Below are 22,003 nucleotides of genomic sequence, written 5' to 3' on the forward strand. Positions count from 1 at the left end.
TTGTTTCCACAGGTGGACACACCGTGCTGTGCCAAGCGGCCTGTGCACTCCCCAGACAGACACTCCTTCCTCTCCGAGTCCATCATCTCCTTTCCTCTCTGCCTCCTTCCTTTTCTCCTTCCTGTCTGGCCCTCAGACCCGTCAGTGCCCAGCGTCTCTGATGGCTGCTGGGTGACTGCCCAGGGCTGGCTGGTGGCCAGGAGTTGAGGAGCCCGTGAGTGACAGATGCACTAGTGGAACCTCATTTGCTGCGTGAGGGGACGGAGTGGCAAGGACACCCAGAGCCCACGAAGTGCAGGCCTCCTGCTGACAGCCTCTGTGCTCATGGACGACGCCCTGGGCCCAGCACGTCAGAGAAGCACCATGCCCAGAATGGGACACCAGCCGTGTCCCTCCACGGTCCCCTCCACCGGTCCCCTCTCCTAACTGAAGTCCTGGAGATGATGCACACTTGATTTTCTTACCCTGAAGAGTTTTTTAAGCAAATGACAGTTATGGATATTTCTCAAGTGCTTCTCCAAACCTGGGTCGTGCAGCCCTTTTACATACCCAGGAGCATTCTGGATTTCATTCCTCAGTAAAAACCAAGATGGTAAAGAAACATTTCAGCAGATTTCTAGCATCTGACTAGGTCTCTGGGGGAAGGTGAACACGCGTAACTTGCATTAGCAAAGGAAGGACACACCAGGAACAGCTCAGGGGATGGAGGAAGGCGGTTTTTCTAACGTTCTCAGTGCGATGCCTCAGAGGCCCCAGCAACCCTAGCGGTTACTGAGAGATTCTCAATAACATTCTGGTCAGGTGCAAATGAACATGGGTCCGGTCCAACTTTTAAGCCTGTTTTAAGATTTGTCTACCACGGTTCAGAACCAGAGAAAACACCAGCCAGAGAAGGGCCGTGAGAAGCAGACGACTCCTGGGAAGGGCTGACGCCGTTGAGACCAGGCCTGGAGTGGGCAGGCAGCCCAGGGGTACAAGCAACCGAGGGAGAATCGGGGACAGGAAGGGGGCCTCAGCAGCATGTCGGGGAGCTGTGTGCAGGAGGGCCCATCACTCAAACACCTACCGGTGCCCCGTGGGGCAGGCACACTGAGGCCCAGCGGAATTGGAACAGAACCCTGGAGCCGCCTCCCGGCCCCCGGGGAGACGGCACCCAGCTCTCCACATCTTTGCTGCCTTGGTCACTCGCCATGTCCCCAAACACCTTGTCCTATCAAACTGGTCTGCATGCTCCAGGAGCCAGATGTTTACATCTACTAGGATTACGGCACATGCCAAGCAGGAGAGGACGTCTCTGGACTGGGCCTAACACCTCATGGGACAAGAAGGCCCAGCAGACCCAGAGGGAGTCTGCCAAGAGGAGGGTGGGCAGCGCGCAGGAGCAGAAAACCCCGGGGACAAGCAGCAGGCAGTGGGGACAGCAAAAGCCTGGCCTGAGCTGAGCCCCCGAGGGCTGCACTCGGGAAGCACACATTTCCATTCAGGTGTAGGGCGATGGAGGACACGTGGAAGGGATGGTTACTGTCACTGTCCTTCAGCTGCTGTCCCATGACCTCAATCCTTCCAGAATGCATGCGAGGCTTTCCAGCCCATCCTCAGGCAGGTCCCTCAGTGTGAGACATCTTTTGACTTGCTTTCCCTGACCTTTAGGTCCCTGACATCCTAACTGTCCTTAAGCCACAGCTCAAGTGCCACCTCCCCCAAGAAGCTCGCCTGACCCTGTCACGGTGCCACCACCCATCGGTGACTTGCATGCCGCGGTGTCCCTGCGCAAGAATCCTTTATGCTCTTCCCCTTTGTCCCAGGGTGACGGGGCCGTCCCCTGGGCCCTGGATCCTTCCTGCTGCCTGATCCACATTAAGATAGGCTTTGGCCTGTTGGACCGAACTCACCCCAGGACTGTGGGGAGTGAACGAGAATGCATTTCAGCACCCACTTCAATTTAAATCGGTCAGTTCAGGTTCACTGCTCTCAATTCCCTTGGAAGGATGCCTTTAGATAGTTTGAGTCTTCCAGTAGAAGTAACAGGTCACCGGGCCAAGAACAGTGTGAGGTGTGACAACTGTATTCTAAGTGGCACCCCTTCGGAATTACCTGTCGGACTGATGACAGGCCCAAGAACAATGGAGTGAAGAGATTTGAGAATAAAGGGCTGCTCTGATAGCAATGCCTTGCCCTCCACCCTCCGTGGGGCTTATCTTAGAAAGAAGCAGAGGCCACGTGAGGAGAACTCACTTCTCTGGGGTTTCAGTTTTCAGATGTCAAATGCCCTTAATGGCGCTAGAAGCCGGGGGTGCTCTTCCTTTAATGAAACAAAGCACCTCCCCAGCTCTGTCCCCTTGGGCTCCTTTGCGGAGCCAGTGCCGAGAACGCAGCATTTCCGACGCCCGATGCCTCATAGACTCCCTGTCCCTGACATTCTTGTACCCAAACTTAATTAAAACGCCCTCAAATTTTAATTCTGTGGCACACAGTCCAGTTAACTGACAGTTCTGTAACCTCAAACTGCTCAAAAGGGATACTGCAGATATTCTTGAGATAACGCACACTTACTTTCTGTTCATAGAGGCAAAAAATACAGCCAAGAGCTAGGATTGTCTGAAGGCCAAGTTTTCACGATTGGTGAAAAGAGCTTGCCCGAGTGCCTGCTGAGCAAACAGAGGGCGTCTGTGCGCCAGGGCCGGGAGGGGCACGCCGAAGGGTGCTCAGCCTTCCTAGAGCATTGCTGGGGCTCTGAAAAGTTAGGTCCTGGCACCAAAGAAGACTGTACCCAAGGTGCTCACCACAGCAGGGCCACCTTCACCTGGCCCCTGGGTGGTTCCCAAAGATGGAAACGACGTGCCCACACTAGGACCCTGGGCTTGGATAGGCCTCTGCAAGTCACCAGGGCCACCTCGTCGGTTTAGAGGGGAGAGGGCAGTCCAGCAGGTGAAGCGGCCTGCCCGAGCTCTCACGTTCTGCATTAGAACAGACCCAACATGAGGCTCCAGCAGCAGTACCTCCCTACGCTTCCTATGTGCCTGGCAGCTTCCTATGATTTCACTTACTCCTCACTGAGGCTCACAAAGCAAGAGGCAAGTAAAAGTGTCCTCCTGAGGAAAGAAACGGAGCCTGGGAGGATACACGAATCACGCAAGGACAAACCAATTTTAAATGCAACCTAAACGTGGCCCTGCTGCTGTTTCATTTACACACATTCAAGGGGAATGGCGGCTGTTCCGGTTTCTGGACAGAGGCAGATCCCAGCAAAGGACAACAGACGGATACTGCCTCCTGAAGTGTCAGTGTTCCTCTGAAGTTTCCAAAGTGAGCTGCTTACAGAAATGGCTACAACTACGCCCCTCCTGGATCCGAGCCCCCTTGCCATGGGATTTAGCAGCAACTCCCACCAAGGGCCAGAGTGTATCCCTCTATTTGCAGAATCTGGGCTGGCCTTGTGATTTAACCTTGGGACTATAATGGAAGCGACAGAGGCCGATTCTGAGCCGAGGCTTTCTGATACCTTGCGTGCTTCCATTTGTTTCCTTGGACCCCTGCCAGCTGCCTTGTGAACAGGCCCAGGCTGGCCTGATGGAGGCTGACAGAGCACGAGGGTCTGAGCCAAATCAGCCCAATTGTCCCCACTGAGGTGCCAGAGATGTTAACAACTCCAGCCAAAATCAGCTACGCCCGGGCCAGGTCAGCACAATCACCCTGCTAACCTGTGTCCTAAGCAACGACAAATGGTTCCCGTGGTTTTAAGCCACCAAGTCTTGGGGTGGCTTGTTACACAGCAAAAGCTAACTAGTGACCCAGCCCTCCAACTCCAACTCGGCCCACCCAGGAAAGGCCTACTTTCCATGGCCTTGCTTCCCATGTGAGGAATATCTCTTTTTAACCACAGAACACTTGAAAGGGCTGACCCAAGGCCCAAGGGGAGGCCAGAATAAAAAGGCCAAAACCTGCCTGCCAGTTTGTGCCTGAGTTGATAATGCACCAAGTGTGGCCATTGACATCGTTCCCCCCCCCCCCCCCCAGTGCACAGTCCTTAAGGCCACAGAGAAGCAGCCTGCATACTGTTCCCACCCAGTGGGGGATCTGCAGAAGGGCAGATCCAGCCATGGGCAGCAGCACACACGTCGGGACACACAGGCTACAAATGGGAGACCGCGTTCCCCGGTTTGCACGGAAAGAGCGGCAGGGAGCGACTGACTCACCGAGGGCACAGGTAAGGTGCCATGCCGGCTGAGAAAGGAGTTAGAGACGGACACACTGATGCCCTGAGTGGCACTGCCGTCCTCGGGGGTGAAGGCCACTTTAGTTTGCTGGACACAGTAGGAGACAGAGGAGAAGGAAGAAGCAGCATAGGAGGCCTGCTGGACAGAGGGACGAGAGAGAAGACAGGGAAGGAGAGAGAAAAGCAGACAACAGTCAGGCGTGTACGTGAAAGGCCAAGCAGGCTGCTACCGAATCTGCCGGACATTCTGGAGAGGGATGGACGGCTTCTTGGCTCAGGTCAGGGGTCACAGATACCTGCCGCCGGCTCCCTGGACGGGAGGGGGCCTCCTTCACTTCCCCACGATAGAGTTAAAGCTTACTTTCATACAAGTTACATCCACTGGAAGTAGTGCTGAGGCGCAAGGAGGCCGAGTTTGAGCCCCGGTCCCTCCACTTATTAAGGGCCTCAGGTTCCTCCTCTGTGGGTATAGATCATGTACGAGCTGTGATCAAACAATATGGTGAACATTTAAATACAAAAAAATTTATTACAGTAAAAGACACATCGCTATTAATCCCCTCAAAATACTCTCCGTCACTTCGAACACCCTTATCCCATCGTTCTTGCCACTGTCTGAAGCAGTTCTGGAAGTCCTCTTTTGTGTCTTTAGTTGCGCTGTCGTAGCTGCCTCAATGTCCTGAATCATTTTGACTTTGGGGAAAAGCCAGGAGTCACACGATCCCAGATCTGGTGAATAGGTGGATGAGGACATATCGTAATGCTTTTATTTGACAGAAACTGCCATATACCAGGGGCGCAATGGACATGGAGTGTTGTCATGATGAAGGATGATTTACAGCACACTTTAAAACACACCTTCTCGGGGCCGGTCCGGTGGCTCAGGCGGTTAGAGCTCCATGCTCCTAAGTCCGGAGGCTGCCGGTTCGATTCCCACATGGGCCAGTGGACTCTCAACCACAAGGTTGCCGGTTCAACACCTCAAGTCCCGCAAGGGATGGTGGGCTTGGCCCCTTGCAACTAAGATTGAACACGGCACCTTGAGCTGAGCTGCCGCTGAGCTCCCTGATGGCTCTGTTGGTTGGAGTGCGTCCTCTCAACCACAAAGGTTGCCAATTCGACTCCTGCAAGGGATGGTGGGCTGCGCCCCCCTGCAACTAGAAAACAGCAACTGGACCTGGAGCTGAGCTGCGCCCTCCACAACTAAGACTGAAAAGACAACAACTTGAAGCTGAACGACACCCTCCACAACTAAGACTGAAAGGACAACAACTTGAAGCTGAACAGCACACTCCACAACTAAGATTGAAAAGGACAACAACTTGAAGCTGAATGGCACACTCCACAACTAAGATTGAAACGACAACAACTTGACTTGGAAAAAAGGCCTGGAAGTACACACTGTTCCCCAATAAAGTCCTGTTCCCCTTCCCCAATAAAACAAAAAAAAAAAGAAAGAAAAAAAAACAAAAAAAAGTGTTCATGATTTTCTGTGCACTCTCCAATTATTACTAAATTAAAAACAAAAAACAAAAAAAACCACACCTTCTCTCAACCATAGCTCACACCTGACTGACTGCACCAAACAAGTTGAAACATGTCACTCACTGTTACTAAGGTTCAACATGCTTCTTTCCACATTGAAGGTCCTTGCCTTTCTGTTGGATGGATTCAGCAGCAGCATTCACCATATTTTGTGATCACAAAGGAAAGGCTCTGTGTCACATTTCGCTTCTGGTATATGGCAATTTCTGCCAAATAAAAACATTATGGTGTGTCCTCATCCACCTTATTCACCAAATCTGACACTGCAATTTCTGGCTCTTCCCCAAAGTCAAAATGATTCAGGACATCGAGGCAGCCACGACAGTGCAACTAAAGACACTCACGAAAGAGGACTTCTGGAACTGCTTCAGAAAGTGGTAAGAATGATGGGATAAGTGTATTCAAACAGAGGGGCATTAATGGCAATGTGTCTTTTACTGTAACACATTTTTTTTTTATTTAAACACTCACCGTAGCTCTTGATCACACCTCGTAGTTATTCACGCGACAGTAGAGTGCAGACTGGGAGCCAGGCTGCCTGGCTTTGAATCGGGGCCCAGCCACTTGTCACCTGTTTGACCTTGGGCATTACTTGAAGCTCTCTGGGCCTAAGGCCTTTCATCTGTAAAGTGGGGATAACATTGTACAGGGCTATCTATTTGCAAAGAGCTTACCGTGTTTTCCGGAAAATAAGACCTAGGCAGACAAACAGCTCTAATGCATCTTTTGGAGCAAAAATTAATGTAAGACCCGGTCTTATTTTACTATAATATAAAATCCAGTCTTATATAATATATGATATGATATATGATATATGATACCAGATCTTATTTTAATTTTTTCTCTTAATGACTCATTAGAGCTGATTGTCTGCCTAGGTCTTAATTTTGGGGAAACATGGTAGAATTGTGCCTTTCACAGTGTACACGAGCCAACAGCATAAGTCATTAATTATTGCTCCCATTTCTGTTGGTAAAATGGGATGACATTTCCTGCGCGTGCACTTGAGAGGGTGTGTCAAGCAGCCGGCACAGGCACAGGTGAGCCTGGGCTTCAGTCATACTGGGCTCTGTCCCCACATCCTCCACTCTGGCAGTGGGCTTTGAGGAAGCCTCTCCAGCGCTCTCAGCCTCAATTTACTGAAAATGGGATGATGAGGGGTGTGGTATGAAGCCCCAGGAAAGCCCCAGTGCTTACACGGGGATATGCTCTGTAGGGTGTCTGCCCAGCTCACAGGACCCCAGGCAGGCCTCTTCCTGGGGGGGGGGGTCCCCTCACTCCCGCCTTGCCAGCGTGGTACAAGGTCCAGAGAGCTCTCTCAGACAGCCTGGCTCCAAGCATGCTCACCAGGGATCTGTCCCCAAATACGTGGAGGCCTGGGGCTCCATGGGACCGGGAAGATGCCCAAGGACAGCCAGTGGGAACCTGTGGATGACCGCAGGAGGCAGTGAGAGCATCTCAAACCTCAATGAGATCTGGTTCAGCTGTTTAACCAAACAGTTTAGTTAGGGGGTCCCTGAGGCAGGCATTTATATTTTGGTGGTAAAAATCTCTTTCTGAAACATTTTCAGAGCAATTTACATTCACATTCAGGGCAGGTGAAGAACTGAGACCAAGTGTAACTCATGAGACACAGCTACTTAGTGGCAGGACTGGAACCCAGGACTCCCAGCTCCAAGCTCGGCCTTTCTTCTACGAGACGGGCTGTCTCCCAAGCGGCTGGCGGTGGTTCTGCCTGCTCAGCCCCTGTGCTCATGACTCAGGAGGGCTCAGGGGCTCCCGGGGCTGGGCGACAGCTCGCGGTGCCATCACAGAACTGCTGAGCCCCAGAGGGCTGCACGGAGTAACCCAGGGACCTTTGCTCTCCAGGCAGCAGCAGTGTCCCAGGAAAGTCAGAGCAGCACAGTGGATAAAAGATGGCCCCGCTACCACACTGGTCCCCTCTTTGGTTCAAACGCTACCAGACTGGCCAGCATATGAGCAAAATAGCACATGCAGCTCTGAAAAAGCCTCCCCCTTTGGGGCATACTCCTCCTGGGGAGCATGTCTCAATGGATTCTAACGGCTGAGCAGAACACACTTGGGTAGTAAGCTTGCAGCAGAAAGGCCTAGAGGCACGTCCCCCGACAGGTACCCCCCTTGTGGCCCCAGAATGTCCCAGGTTGCCCGCAGGACAGCCTGCCCCGTGCTGACTCGAGCTGCATCACCTACATGGAGTCCTTACTGGAGAGGTGTATTTTCAGAGGAGGAAGGGTGCCGTGCCTGAATTACAAAGTGGCTCTGTTTAAAGCCGTCCTGCCTCAATAGAGCTTGTTTTCACTGGGGCATCTCTGGCCGGGGTGGACGTAAGTCACGCTATATAGTTAGGCCCATTATGTAAATCAAGTCCACAGATGGCCCTACACAGACCGTGCCCTGTGCTTTGATTGAGTCCCTCCTTTCTGGGAGGTCTATACTGGAGCCAGAGAAGAGAGCAAAAAAATGAAGAGACTGTCAGCAGAGAAAACAAACTTTCTGAGTACAAGCCAGTCCCAGCTGCACGGGCTGCTCTGGAAAAGAAAGGCGCCATGGCCCCCAGGGTGGGGGGATGGCAGAGCAGGAGGCCGGCTGCCCATGAGTGTGCTGGGTGGGGGAAGTGGGGTGTGGCGAGGTCACCAGCAGCCCGGGGCCCTGGCCTGGCGGAGGACGAGGTTCTGGTTCCTAGCGGCCCTTCAGGACGGGAGAGTCGGTGGTCACTGGGGCAGTGTGGGGGGGAGCTTACCAGCTGCCGCTGCTTGGGGGGCAGGGCGGGGGGCGGCGCCAGCTCCTGCGGGGCGTCCCCACTGCTGAAGGAGTCGTTGAAGCCGTACACCTCCATCAGGTGCTTGTTCTTCTGCTGGTAGATGTGCTCGTTCTGCGGCGTCTGGTAGAACATGGAGGGCTGCGGCTCCGAGTAGTCTTCGAGCAGCTGCATGTAGGCCAGCACTGCGGGACAGAGAGGGCAAGTGGCAGCCCCTGGCGCTCTGCTCCCCTCCTCCCAGCAGCCCGGTGGGCCAAGAAACCACTAGCACCCCACACCAGAGAGCACGAAGCACTAGGGGTGAGTCCTGTCAACTATGGACTCTGGGCGACAATGACGGGTCAGTGCAGGCTCACTGACCGTAACAAACATGGCACTCTGGTGGAGATCGTGACAGTGGGGAGGCAGAGCGTGGGGGGCAGGGATCTATGGGAAAACTACTTTCCACTCAGTGATGCTGCGAACCTCAAACTGCTCTAAGAAATAAAGTCTGTTTTTAAAAAAGCATACGGGGCACTTCACCCCCTTGCTGAGAAGCCCTCGGGGGTTTCCAGGCGCACTCGAGGGGCACAGCTGGGCGCCCCAACGCACCACTTCCAGTTCCTCTCACTCAGCCCCTGCTCAGCCCCTCCTTTCAGTTCCTGGACCGCCCTCGGGATTCCCACGCATGCTGTTCTCTGCACTTCCCCACCTGCTCAGCCCCACTCCTTCCCTCCTCAGCAGGCTGGCTCAGGCTCCCAACCTGCTCCTCATTCGTCCCCTTCTTAGCTCTCCCCAGTGGGTCAGCCGCTGTCTGGGGGCTTTTTCTACTCATCTAATTTTTCCTGAGCACCTACTATGTGTTAGACGGGATTACACAGAGGCCAGCGAAACAAATCCTCTGCCTTGTGGGGCTCAGCCTGCTCTCCCCAACAGAAAACAGACCGGGGTGGGGTGAACGTTAGGGGAGAAACGCATCCTGTGGGGAACAGTGAGGTGGGGTGGCAATGGGTGCTTCCCTAGACTGTGGCTGAGCCAAGTGGGGGGTGGGGAAGTCTTCCACACCAAGGCTACAGGCCAGGCAAAGACCCAAAGGGGACGGGGGTACAGGCGGGCAGAGCACAGCTGGCCAGGGGAGAGAAGGAAGCGAGGCGATCAGGGAGGGGCCAGGAAGGAGGCTGAGGCGGAACTGGCGGGACCCCACAGAAGGGTTCCTGTGGGCTGTGCCTGGAGCTGCTCTGTCTTAAGAGGACGATGTGGGGCAGCCGTGGGGGGGTGGGGGGTGGAGGGAGTGAGAGCGGTCTGGTTCAGGGCATATTTTCAAAGGAGATGAAACAGGATTTACTGCCTCTCACTCGAGAGTCGAAGCTCTAGGAGGGCAGGCCACACGTCCTGTCCACTGCTAAGACACTGGTGCCTGACATACAGTAGGCGTCCGCAAACATGTGTAGAATGAATGAATGAATGAATGAATGAATGGAACACGTGTCCCTACCTGGTGACTTAGCCCCTGGTACTTGTAAAGTACCACTGGGTGTGCAAGAAATAGCAGTGACCACACTCAGTTCCCCCCTTCCAGCTGCAGGGCTAGAAACACCCTCGGGAGAAGACAAACAGTAGAAAAGTGCTCGAATTCCAACAAATGCACCCTGTCTATAAAAACCCTCCTAGAAACCCCAGCCGTTGACACTGCTGCCGCCCAACGGTGGAGCTGCCTGCGCCCCTGACGCCCGCCCAGGGGCAGGCTCCCTTGCCTGTGCTGCGCAGCAGGCAGCACCCACAGAGACCTCACCGTCCCAGAAGTGAGAAGTCAGAGAACAAAGACTTGGCTGTCATGTCTCAGTGACCTCATCCTTGCAGGCACCTTCTCCCAGAGGCAGGTCCCTCCGCCCTCACATGGGGGCATCCATGCACACTTTCATCCTGACTTTTGGGGTCAGTGGTCAGAGTCCCACCTGCAGAGCCTGGCCCTTCTGAAAACTGCAGAGGGTTCTGGGAGAAATGCCAGTTTGGAGCTGACTGCCCAGTCACCTGGCAAACTTACGGAGCTGTGAAGGCTGGGCTGGAGCAGACGCCCTTTCTCCAAGCCCCACGCACCTTTGTAAAGCGGATCCGCACTTGACATTCCCCACAGCAAAGCCTAGGTGAAGGCAGCTCTGAAATCCTGCCCCGCCTTCCCCTTCTCCAGGTGGTGGAGGAAGCGCCCAGGTGTCGAGGTATTTCCTAGACACATGTGTGCGCCACAGTGTGGAGGGGAAGGCATGGTTATGCCCCTGCACCTGGGAACGCGCGTCAGCAGCCTGGCTTACACGCGCTGCTGCACACACTCGAAGCGGTGCAAGGACAACGACAGCTGGAGGGAAAAGGCCTCAGGTCTGGAAGCAAAGGAACTGAAGTCCATGTGTGGCTGGCACGGGGATGGCAGGGATGTAAGTCACCATCCTGAGTGGGAGCTTTCCCTGTGGTTCACCTCCCAAGTGCCATATGCACCTGCCTTGGTGGAGCTGACATTCAGATACCAAGAAAAATGGCCAGGACACTTAGGCAGGGCTTAATTCTGTATTTTCAAATAACCACAAAGTTGGGGGCTTAACTGGAGTCCCAACCCAGGCAGCAAACTAACGGACAGAGACACTTTGTTGAGGATGGCAGATGAGGGTAGGGACGTGACCTTGCTCTTGTCTTCCTCATTTGGGGTCTAGGAAGACAGGAAATGCCTGTCTCTAGGTTTGTCTTTCTGGCACCCTGCACTGAAGGAGGGTGCTCAAAGTCACCTTCTCTATTTAAAAGACTCAGTAAGAATGTCTTAGCTCCAACCAGCAAGCCCTGATGGGACCTGGCCATAAAAGGCGGGCAGGAAAGGATGGTCCCCCCGCCAGGCTGGCTGTTGCTGCTGAAAATGCAGCTCACAGCCCTCGTCAGGTCCCACATGCCTTCTTCTTACTGCTGCACAACCACCACCACTGGGGCCGGAGGAAGATGAAAGGCTAGAGGGTGACCCCAAACGCCGGCCCACTGCCCCCTAAGACTGAACACAACCACAGCAGGAAGCTTCAGTAGGACGTGCTCTCCTAACGCTGGAGTCCTTGCAGAGAACGGCAAACCACGCACAGAGAAACAGCAGAGACGTTCACAACTTCGGGAACCGAGGGCCAGTCCAGTTCCAAGGCAGACCCGCACTAGGGCTCTGCGAGCAGACCCGCGCGGCAGCCTGCTGCGCCCGCGAGGCAGCTTGTCGGGCAAGGGGGGCTGGGGACCCTCAGGACATCAGAGGCTGCTCGGTGACACGGGGACTGTGCATGGATGAGCTTTGTCAGCATCCGCCAAACAGCAGAATGATGACGATGTTCTCCCCGCAAAGCAGCTTTGAGAGGAGTTTCCAGGGTCACAGTCAGACCGGAATTCTCCGAGGGTAAAGGGTGAACTTGAGATTAGGGCAAGCCTTGGAGAGCCTCGAGTCTGGGGTCCTTGCAGAGGGCACGGAAAAGACAACCTGCTGGGTGGGGGTCACCACGGAAACCTGGATGGGGTCCCAATGAAGGAGGGTGCTCCCTTGCTCCTCAGCGTGGGGGGCAGGGTCCCTGCTCTGAAGCCCACATCTTGATCTGGGGCAAGGCTTAGCTTCTTTGAGCTCTGCTTTGTTCACCTATAAAACGGGAGCGAATGACACCTTTCCGGCCAGCTAGTAAGGAGCAAATACTCGTACAGTGGGGTGTGTGAAGCCTTAGCCCAGGGCATGTAGCACCGGGAGCTCAGGTTTTAAAGGTTTGCAGGCACAAGAGCTACAGACATCAATGGATGAGATCAAGCCTGAATTAACAGAAAACACCTCAGCCCCTGGAGACTTGCGGCTGTTAAAGGAAACAATGGCCGCCTCTCCCTTTCCTTCCCTTCTCTCCAGCCCTCAGGACTGCCGCCCTGCACCTGTTCTAAAGGCCGGCAGAGGTGGCTCCTGGCTCCTGGGCCAGGCAGCACACGCATGCGCGGTTTGCAGGATGTAGTCCTGCCCTGAATTCTGGGTTCAGACACTGAGGGGAGGGGAGGGGAGGGGGAGGGTGGGGAAGGGAGGGGAGGGTGTGAGCCCAGAGCACCAAGCTGCTCAAGTCAGGGTAAGGTGAGGGGGGTGTGGGGGAGGGCAGCAGCTCTTGAAACACTTGCCGGTGCAGAGGCAGAGGCACAGAAGGAGACATTTCTGGCACTGCCATTTGTAGCTCCCTCCTCAAGCGCCCTGGTTCCTAACGAGCCAACGAACGCGACAGATGGCAATGACATCATTAGCCTCACAGAGCCAGCTCTCCCTTCGAGTTGGGGGACTGCACCGCTGAGGCCATTACACAAGCTGGGCGACACCCCATGAGGATGAGGAGCAGGGGAACACGTTAGGTCCTGGGGGGCTGCCTCCTTGCACGGCCCACCCAGCTGTCCCTTGGGGCAGTGCTGCTGTGTTTAACCGGGCCAGGTCTCCCCTTTGAGAGTGGCCTGCCCTAGGAGGGCCAATCAGATGTTCTCACTAGGGAATTTGGAAGGGAGATTCAAAGTCAAGTTTGGAGAAGTTCTCTGCAGGCTGCTTCACCTGAGGCCAGGAACCCTGGGGGTGGGGCTGATGTGGCGACACACATCCAAATGGGGACAGCCGGTCCGCCAAGGAAAAACAAGTAGAACCGTGCCAGTGATGTGGGGAGAGGGCAGGGGGCAGAGACAGAGGCAACGGGGAGCAGCGGAGGAGCTAGCAGAAAACACGATCAAGTAGAACGCCACTTTGGAATTCGATGGCAAATTTACAGTTGGAAAATATTCAAAATACGAAAATCCAGAACGTCAGCTCCACCCTTGGGCCTCAATAACGTCATGTATTACAAGATCTGGTCCAAGAGGTGTCCTGAGGCCACCTCAGGTTCCAAGTCATTATGTGACATTTCAGAGCAAACAGGAGACAGTGGCACCAGGGTCTCTCTCATCACACCCAGCACACTATCGGGGACTCCGAGAACACCCAGCTGGGGTGGCAGCAAGCTCTACTCAAATTCACATGTCCACCTTGCCTTACCCAGTTGTTGCTGTAATACTGTCCTGAATGCCAGGACACTCGTTTCCCTCCGTCACAATGCGCTCGGGCCAGAAGGTCACCTGACTGCCGCCTAGCTACAAGAGGCCAAACACCTGGGGTCTGTGGAGACCAGATTTAACCGAGGCCATGAGGAGAGGTCAGCTTAACAGGCTTTAAAAACCATCACCAATATTGGCAAAATGGAGCTCCCAGAAGTGCCCACGCACGTACCTGGGGTCCTATCTTTTATGAACTTATGAGGCCACTGGCTTGATTCTGGTCTAATGCTTAAATAAAACACACCACCACTTTAGGTTACAAAATGTGCTTCCTGACAAAAGCTCAACAAAAGCTTACTGTGTTTGTTTTTCTTCTCTGGAAGAGGAGGCGGTTTTTCGGGGTCACCCGTTGATTCGGGAGCAGTGAAATCACCCACAAATTCGACGGAGGCTGAGGAACCTCCTTGCTGAAAGGGGAGAATAGCAGCAAAGGGCGTGAAGGGGCCGGCCTGGGCCGCGGCAGGGGTCTGCAGGTCCTCCTCGGAGATGTTGTCGTACTGGGACGGGTGCCGCTCGTAGGACACCCTGCAGCCGGAGCTGTCCGCGGTCTGGGAGGCAGCGCTCCTGCGCTTCTTCTCGGGGAGGGCAGGCGGCGTGTCTGTCGGCTGCCCCGGGGCCAAGGGCCCCTCCAGCTGGGGACAGCTGCCAACAGGCAACTGGAAAGGATGGCTAAGAAACGGAGACCCCGACTCCCCCAAGGACTCCGGCAGCGGGCTAAGGTTACAGGCCACTTGCTGAGGTATCTGGTCCACGTTCGAGAGGTCTTCCTGGAGGAATTCGTAGTCGGGGTCATACTGATCTGCGTTCAAGACAGGAAAGACGCATCGTCAGGCACAAGACCCCGCAGAAGGAAATGGCCACCCCCTGCCTGGGCCCAGCCCTGGCCTTCAGGGTGGGACACAACCGTGTCTCCCACCTCACCTAGAAGGCCCTTGCTTTACTGATATTCTTCATTTGTCTCCCTTATGAAAATAAAAACAGATGGGAATACGGCTGCTTGCTATTCTATTCTTTGTCCTTTCCTGTATCTTTTGAATTGCTTAAAAAGAAAATACGTGACCACTGTCGAAAATGTGGGGGAAAAAATGTCAAAAATCATCCACAATCCCATAATCTAACTATAATCTCTGTTTATGATTTAATGTGTGTCCTTTGAAGTCTTTCCCCGCCACAGGATTCTTTGTTTTTAAACCAAATTCAGAAAATACTATGTAGGTGCTCTAGCACTCTGCCCGCTGATTGATCGCTAGATCACAATTGATTTTTTATTAGCTATGTATGATTCCGTCAAATGGACGTAGCATAATTTGTCTGGTTTTCTACCACTGAGTAGTCAGATTATTTCTTGTTTATCACTACTCTTAATGATGCTGAGATTACATCCTTGGACAGAAATCTTGCTATAAATCTCTGATAATGTGCTTAAGATAAACTCACAGAAGTGAAATATCTAGTTTATGGGACACGAACAGCTTTGCTCTCTAAGCCTCGTGCCAAACTGCCTTTCAGACTCGCATCCAGCCCTCACCGCACGTGGCCAGCGCCAACGAGGGCTCAGCCTGTGCTGCTCACCTGCCCTCATCCTCTGTCAAAAGTTGTCAGGGGCTCGCCCCTTCATCTGTAGCTCTGAGCACAGATGGCCCTCAATGTTGGCAAAGGGAGTCAGATTACACACTGACAGATTCACCGTAACAACAGCTACCATTTGAGTGTCTCCTATGTGGCCTGGCCTCGTTATTTCATTTAAACTTTCAACCTCCTAGAGAGACAGATATTGGCACCTTCATTGCGCAGATGAAGACACCGAGGCCCAGATTCTGAATGACTCGGCCAAGGTCACGTAGCCAGTGACTGGCATCACAGTACGACCTCAAAGAAGCCACCAGAAATGATGGGACCGTAGTGACCATGAGGCCCGCAGCCCACCTAGTGTTTCACAGCTTGTGTTCCGGGAGCACTGCCCGCTGTCCCTGTCCCTGTCCAGGGAGGACAGCTGCTCGTCCGACTTGCTGAGCTTGCCGATGCTGCTGCAGGGGGACAGGCGGGGGGACTCCCCGCCGTACGAGTGGCTGCCCCCCGACAGGCGCCTCTGTGCGTAACAGTCCACGTCAAAGTCCTGGAGCGGAAAAACAACAACGAGCCAAGTCACTTCTGAGAAATGGTGGCAGAGACCAAGGGAGAGGGAGCTGGTCCATTTACTTAGAGAAGGAAATGCTGCCAGCCTGGAAAGCTGCTGCAAAGGCCCAAGTCTCTGACGGGAGCAGTAACGCCTGTCAGCGGCAGACAGCAGCCCTTGGGAGCACAGGAGTGTGTGGTTGGGGAGGGCCTCGGAGCCGAGCTCAGGTACTGGGGAGACAGCTCTGGGCTCCAGCCTGCCATGCCCAGCCCCAGCCCCAGCCCCAGCCCCACATGGGAACTTCTACCGTGTCCTGCAGAGAGAAGAACGACTAAGGAAACTTCAACCCGCCCGACAGACATCCTCTAACACACGGGGTTGAAGGAATGGACTTCCCAGACCCAAAGCTGCCCCCGCCTTTCCAGGTGGGGCTGCATTACCTGTCTATTAATTCCAACGGGCAAACTAGAGCCACTGGTGGCCCGACTCATGGGGGCCACGATGGCCACTCGGGTGGGAGAGGGAGCCGACTGCCTTTTCTTCGGTGGCAACGCTGGTGGGGGACTGAAATAGATGGAGAAAGCCCGTCATACCAAACAACCCAAACAAAACTCTTTAAACAGATAGGAGGGTACAGAATTATTCATTATTAAACACTTCACACCTACTTTTTACACTTTCCACTCCCATCCCACTCCCCTTCTGCCAAAATAATCCTGTCAGTGCCAAAAAAAACTAGTATCAGTAAAACCCTTTCTTTTCCTTCCACAATAAACTGGACCAGTTTTTGCTTAGCTAAGGCTACAAGGCAAGCCGTTGGGACTTCTGGGAGTGTGTGGCCAGGGAGGGCGCTGGGGCTGGACTCACGTCCTCCAGAGATGCCCCACGAGGAAGGTCAAACTTCCAAGGTTTCTAACAAGCAAGGGGCTGGGCTCCCAGTTCTTACCCTACTGGTACTGGCTTCTTTCCAGCTCATTCTACCCATCCACTCATCATATTATGTCATAAACAGAGGAGGGTGCTAGAAAAATAGAAAGTTACCTATTATCCACCACCCGAATACCAGGTAAGGGGGGTTTGGGGGGTGCGACCTCTTCATCAGTAGAGTCTGGGAGTAGCTCGGGTGGCTGTAACATGCCGGTTGTCTTGTTTAGAATTTCCATCTCTCGATCTGTCAGGGGGAGCTCAGACTGGCTGAGAAATGAAAAGCACTGGGGTTACAGAAGGTTCCAGAACACGGGTGGGAAAATGACCAGGTGGGGGGCCTGGGCAGAGCACTGGACATGCACCCTGTACTCCACAGCACAGGCAGGGTTGCCAGTTGGGTTTGATCACCAACAAAAGACAGGAGATGGGCCAAGTCCTGACTGTATCCCAGTTTCCTCGCCTGTAAAAGGAACCCTTAGACGACATGATCGAAAGGCTCTCTAAATTGCTCTAAATTTATGTTTTACATTTGCACTTGGGGACTGTAGCAGATAAGGACAAATGCTCTTAAGCCAAATTTCCAAAACCCAACCTTCACAGTTCTTTCCAATTCCGAAGGGAAGGTGGTCAGGAGAAGCACGAGGTGGGGTCACTGTGCACACCTATCCCACCCTTAGAAGGAGTCACGGTGGCTATGTACCTCGAGACCAGGAAACACCAAAGCACGTGTGAGCTACCCACACTCTAACATAACAGGCACAGAGCAGAACTCACTGAAATGGGAATGTGGGCCTCAAACGGTCTACCTGGCATGGACTGCTCGACTGAGTGCCCATTTAAGGGCAGAGGCAATGTGACCACAGGGACGCGAGGGTTGAGTCAGCACTTACCCATCGGGTTTGCAGGCGGGGGAGCTGGGTTTCACTGGGCTTGTTGGAGATGGGTGCCCCTGCTTCTCAATGGTGAGTCTGACCAGCTCCTACACCCCACACAAGAGAAAAGCAATGAGGCCCGAGGAAAGTTCCTCACTGTTGAGTGTGCACGACGATATGGGTCAGTGGCCTGTTCTCCAGTCTCGTTTCTGTGCCTCCAGCTTTCCCACACACCATAAATGCAAGCGTTATTTCACTGAGGTAATCTGTCTGACTTCCCAAAATGTCCCTGCCCTCCAAAAATACCTTCACAGCCTGTCGAGAAAGTTCAAATGAATCAAGGTACTTCCTCTTAGAAGGGGGAAATGACAAACCCCGCTGTGTCAAAATGACTAAGTTCATCACACAAATGAAATTCCCGGTAGCACAGACTGCCAGGCGCTTTGGGGGGAAGCATAACGCCAGTTCTCTGCAGCATGCAGGACGCTGCCCCCATTGCACCTCTGGCTCTGGGAGGGTGGGTTCCGAAAGTGAGCCGGTTACGGGTGTGGCGGCAGCTGGGGTCCTGAGGTGACTGGCTGGGATCTTTTGTCAACAGACAGAACGTTAAGGGCATATTAGCCAGCAGAGAAATAACCTTAAAACTACTTTTTCAAAAGAAAAGGTGGAGGATGAGGAGGAGATAGTATCGGGCTCACTTGCTTTCTCAGTCAGAATGCACTTCCCCCGTCTGTCTGATGAGCCCTGATGATGGCGTGCACCGCGAGAAGCACCACTCAAAAATGCAGGACATTTCCACCGCTCTCCAGGGACAATCTGCCCCACCCCAGCCACTTTTTCACCCGTGGTTCTCACATCACTTTTGCCTAGAACGTGACATACGTCCATTGGAAGCACCCAGCGCACGCTCCCTCGCGCCGTTGTCTTTCTCGGAACAGCTATGTGGACAATGTAACTCACATGCTGTAAAACCCAGCCATTCAGAGGCAGTTCGGTGGCTTTTAGTCTGGTCACAGAGTTGTGTCACCATCAACACAATCAATTTTAGGACTTTTCCTCACGTCCCAAAGAAATAGTATTCCCAGTCACTCCTCCCTTCCCGTCGCCCTCCCAGACCCAGGCAACCACTAACCTACTCTGTCGCACAGCGTAACACCCACAGCTCTGTGCGCCTGTGCCTGAGGGGTCTGTCCTTCTCACTGCTAAGTTGTACGGGTGAACCCCACTTTCTCTGTCCACTCTCCTGTGGATGGACATCTCAGGAGGACCCACACGTAGCCGGAGTTCAGGCTCTCAGCATGAATGTCTATTTAGCAAGTTACAGAGGAGGCGGCTATGGGTACAAGTGGGCAATCACGTGACGTGTCCCTGCAAAGCCTCCCAAACTCAAAACGCCACACACAGGAATCACAACAGACGCGGTAAGGCAAAGAGAGAGCCTTCCTAGAGCAAGGATTTGTTTAGAAAGAAGATGAACACACCAAAAGAAACATCAAAGAAGAAACCCGCAAATGTAAACACCGATCATCAATCATTAGAGAGTCTCTAGTTTAGACGGTAATAAAATAGGAACTTCCAGACATGGTGGATGGGAATAATGCTTTGGACAGCCTTTCTAGAGGATGACTTCTCAGTACATATCAAAAGCCTTAAATATTTGCATTTTTTAAATAATAATTTAGCCCAAGGAAAATGTCATGGATGTGTGTAAAAATTAAGCCACAAAGGATGGTGATCACAGCATCATATGTAATAAAATTAGACTATTCCCTATTCCATAATTAAATATTCAGTGCTAGGTACTGATTACATAGTATGCTAGAACCAAATAATGGACCGTTATATTGCCATTAAAAACCAACTCACAACAAGAACATATGACAGCATGAAGAGAAAATGTAATACAACGTTAAGTGGAAAAATAGCCAGGTGGTACACTGGTGTATATATAGTACGTTTTGGAAATAAAACCAAACCAAGAACACACATATAGCAAAAAATGTGGCCATGAAACACTCCTTATTTTCTTGTTTTTGTTTCTCTGCTCTTTCGAAATTTTCTACAATGGGTAGGTATGTGTTACTTCTGAAATACTAATTTAAAAAATCAATCAATAAAGACATACTTCATATAACCAGAACCAGTGTCACCCCCCTCTCACAGTTGATACCTACTCTTAAAGAAACGTGTAGAATCAAGTGTTGGCAGAAGAAAGGTTAGAATTTTCCTGTTATCACACCGTAAAAGTTAAATAAAATCTCACAAATATTGCAGGAACAGCTACCTAGCTGGGGATCACAGAGGACGGAGATGAGACCAGGTGACTAGGAGAGACAGCAGGAGATGTGCAGGCTGCACCCGTCGCCTGGAGGACGATGGGAGAGGCAGCTTGTGCTAAAAGCACGTCACACAGAAGAGCATCGTGGCCTCAGAGGAAGTCAGAGGGCCAGGCAAAGTGCCCTGGAAGCCCCACCTTCACGCTCGCTCTTCTTTACAAGCAGGGCAAAAGGCAGAGTGAGCAGTCTGCCTGCGTGCATCTGCTGACATAGGAAAAACTTCCACTAATTCTTTACTGATTCATGAGCAATTATAATTAGAATGTCATCTCTCTGGAGCGGTAACTGGGTGAACTCAACTAACTAACGATGACAAAAGCATCATGGAATGACAGGGACATGTGCAAGCACGCATCCGAATTCCAAAATGACGTCACGCTCAGCCGCTCTCCCTCCACCAGTGAGCTGGCCTGGACTGGAAGAAAGTGAAAAGGGGGGCAGCTTTGTGTACCCACCACCCAGCTTCCGGCCCAAAGAAATCAGCCAGAAGGTGTAGTCTCAGCCTGCCTTCATCACAGACAGAAGAGAACCCTCAGAATGTACACGTATCCAGCTACCGTGCCAACACCCCGCTCTCCTTCGGAAATGACCGACTCCTCCTGTTGAAGGCAGGGTTCCCGATAGGATGTCACACTTTTCAATCCACAGGTTAGGAAAATACTGAGAAAGACGGCACCAAACTGTGTGTCCAGAACCAGTGACCATAAGCAAGACAACTGCCAGTTCACCAAAAAGCAGTTTTCAAAAGCCAAAAGGTATTTGGAAAAGTGCCTTTCTAAATAAATACACAATACTTTATTTCCATGTGCATTTTATTGCTCTTGAAAATGATCAGAGATGCTTCCACCTTAAATGACCTTCAACCAATCAAAGTACAGCCCTGGTGCCCTATCCGTTCCCATTTCCTTCCTTGGCACTAAGACAAGGCCCCTGCCTGGCGGAGGGGCCCCTGTGAGGTGCCCATGGCCAACACCAATGTCCCGAGACTCACTGCCATGCTGCCCCCACCACAAAGGTCCCCAAGGATGCCACATCATGGCCGGTGTCCTCCAGGTTCACGCAGAGGGAAAACATGCTTTCACTGAAAGTACACCAACCATTTGTCAACCCAGGGCCTGACGCTCCTGCTCATGCCCCATCGCTGCCTACCCTCTGTCACTTTCAGGCCCTGTGAATCTCGGGGACCAGAGCCCAGGGAGACGTGCTTGTGGCCATGACACAACCCTTGTACCGCTTAGCTGTTCTGAGACATGTTCTTCGCTCAGGACATTGAATACAGGCCGGTGGGGAGTTTCCTGTAACAGGGGTGGCCTGAACCAGTGTGATTTTTTATGGTGACAAAAAGGGACCTTCCCTGCCCACATCCAAAGTGGGTGAGAGGCAGTGACAGAAGAGAGGAAGTGACTTCTTTCTCATCCACACTCACAAAGAGGCAAAACGCAGTGCAGGCTCTGGACAGGGGTGCCAAGCGACTCCTGGAGGTTGATGCCTGGTCCCAAGGCAGCCAGGGGAGGTCTCGGATGCGCCCCCCAAGTGGGACGCCGCAGAGACCCACAGAGAGGCAGTGCCGGGCTGGGGACGTGCGGGGGGAGGGGCACAATTTAAAAACTGGGCACCTTTGCATCCAACATAATAAAATTGGGTAGTTGGGGCAAGACACTACAATGCCAGCAATACACGCCTGCAGGAGCCCCCCCAAAAGGCCCTGCAGGAGCTCATGGATAACTGACAGACCTCCTCTCAGCCTTGTCACTAAGTGGAGCAAGCAGAGCGAGACAGCACATGTGGGCCCCTGAAGCCAGACTCCTGGCTGGGACAGAACGTGCTTCTGCAGCCCAACGCCCTCGAGAGTGAAAAAGCAGGAAGTGATTGGTGTAGTCTTCACGCTAGCACGTTTGCCAGAAAAAATCCTTTGTGAGCTGCTCAGAAAATAGGCTGGGGAGGGGGGATTGGCGGAATGAGAGATGTCTTACTTTAAGTAAGACACCCTATTCTTTTAAAACACAAAACAACAACAAAAAATACCCCCAAACCCTGAATGTACGAAACTGAACCAGAGGTGTCCTGCGTTGTTTGACTTACCAAAGTCTATCGCATACGACGCCTAGAGGAAAATGCCTACTACGT

At 52.9% G+C, this 22,003-nt stretch overlaps 1 protein-coding gene across 13 annotated transcripts in view; it reads right to left on the bottom strand.

Annotated features, from left to right (window-relative positions):
- RAPGEF1 (Rap guanine nucleotide exchange factor 1) overlaps positions 1-22,003 on the bottom strand; it is a 133,219-nt gene that overhangs the window by 29,449 nt on the left and 81,767 nt on the right. For 6 of the 13 annotated variants that reach the window (XM_074331230.1, XM_074331227.1, XM_074331226.1 and 3 more), the window contains 7 exons: positions 17,559-17,647; positions 16,783-16,935; positions 16,182-16,305; positions 15,552-15,741; positions 13,924-14,424; positions 8,523-8,725; positions 4,197-4,355 (listed from right to left, as the gene is read on the bottom strand). In XM_074331230.1, coding sequence (XP_074187331.1) covers positions 4,197-4,355; positions 8,523-8,725; positions 13,924-14,424; positions 15,552-15,741; positions 16,182-16,305; positions 16,783-16,935; positions 17,559-17,647 — 1,419 coding nt within the window. The remainder of the gene's footprint in view (positions 1-4,196; positions 4,356-8,522; positions 8,726-13,923; positions 14,425-15,551; positions 15,742-16,181; positions 16,306-16,782; positions 16,936-17,558; positions 17,648-22,003) is intronic. The other 7 variants (XM_074331235.1, XM_074331234.1, XM_019728889.2 and 4 more) reach the window with 2 other exon arrangements.

The sequence above is a fragment of the Rhinolophus sinicus genome, linkage group LG04, assembly GCF_036562045.2.
Source record: "Rhinolophus sinicus isolate RSC01 linkage group LG04, ASM3656204v1, whole genome shotgun sequence".
Taxonomy (NCBI): domain Eukaryota; kingdom Metazoa; phylum Chordata; class Mammalia; order Chiroptera; family Rhinolophidae; genus Rhinolophus; species Rhinolophus sinicus.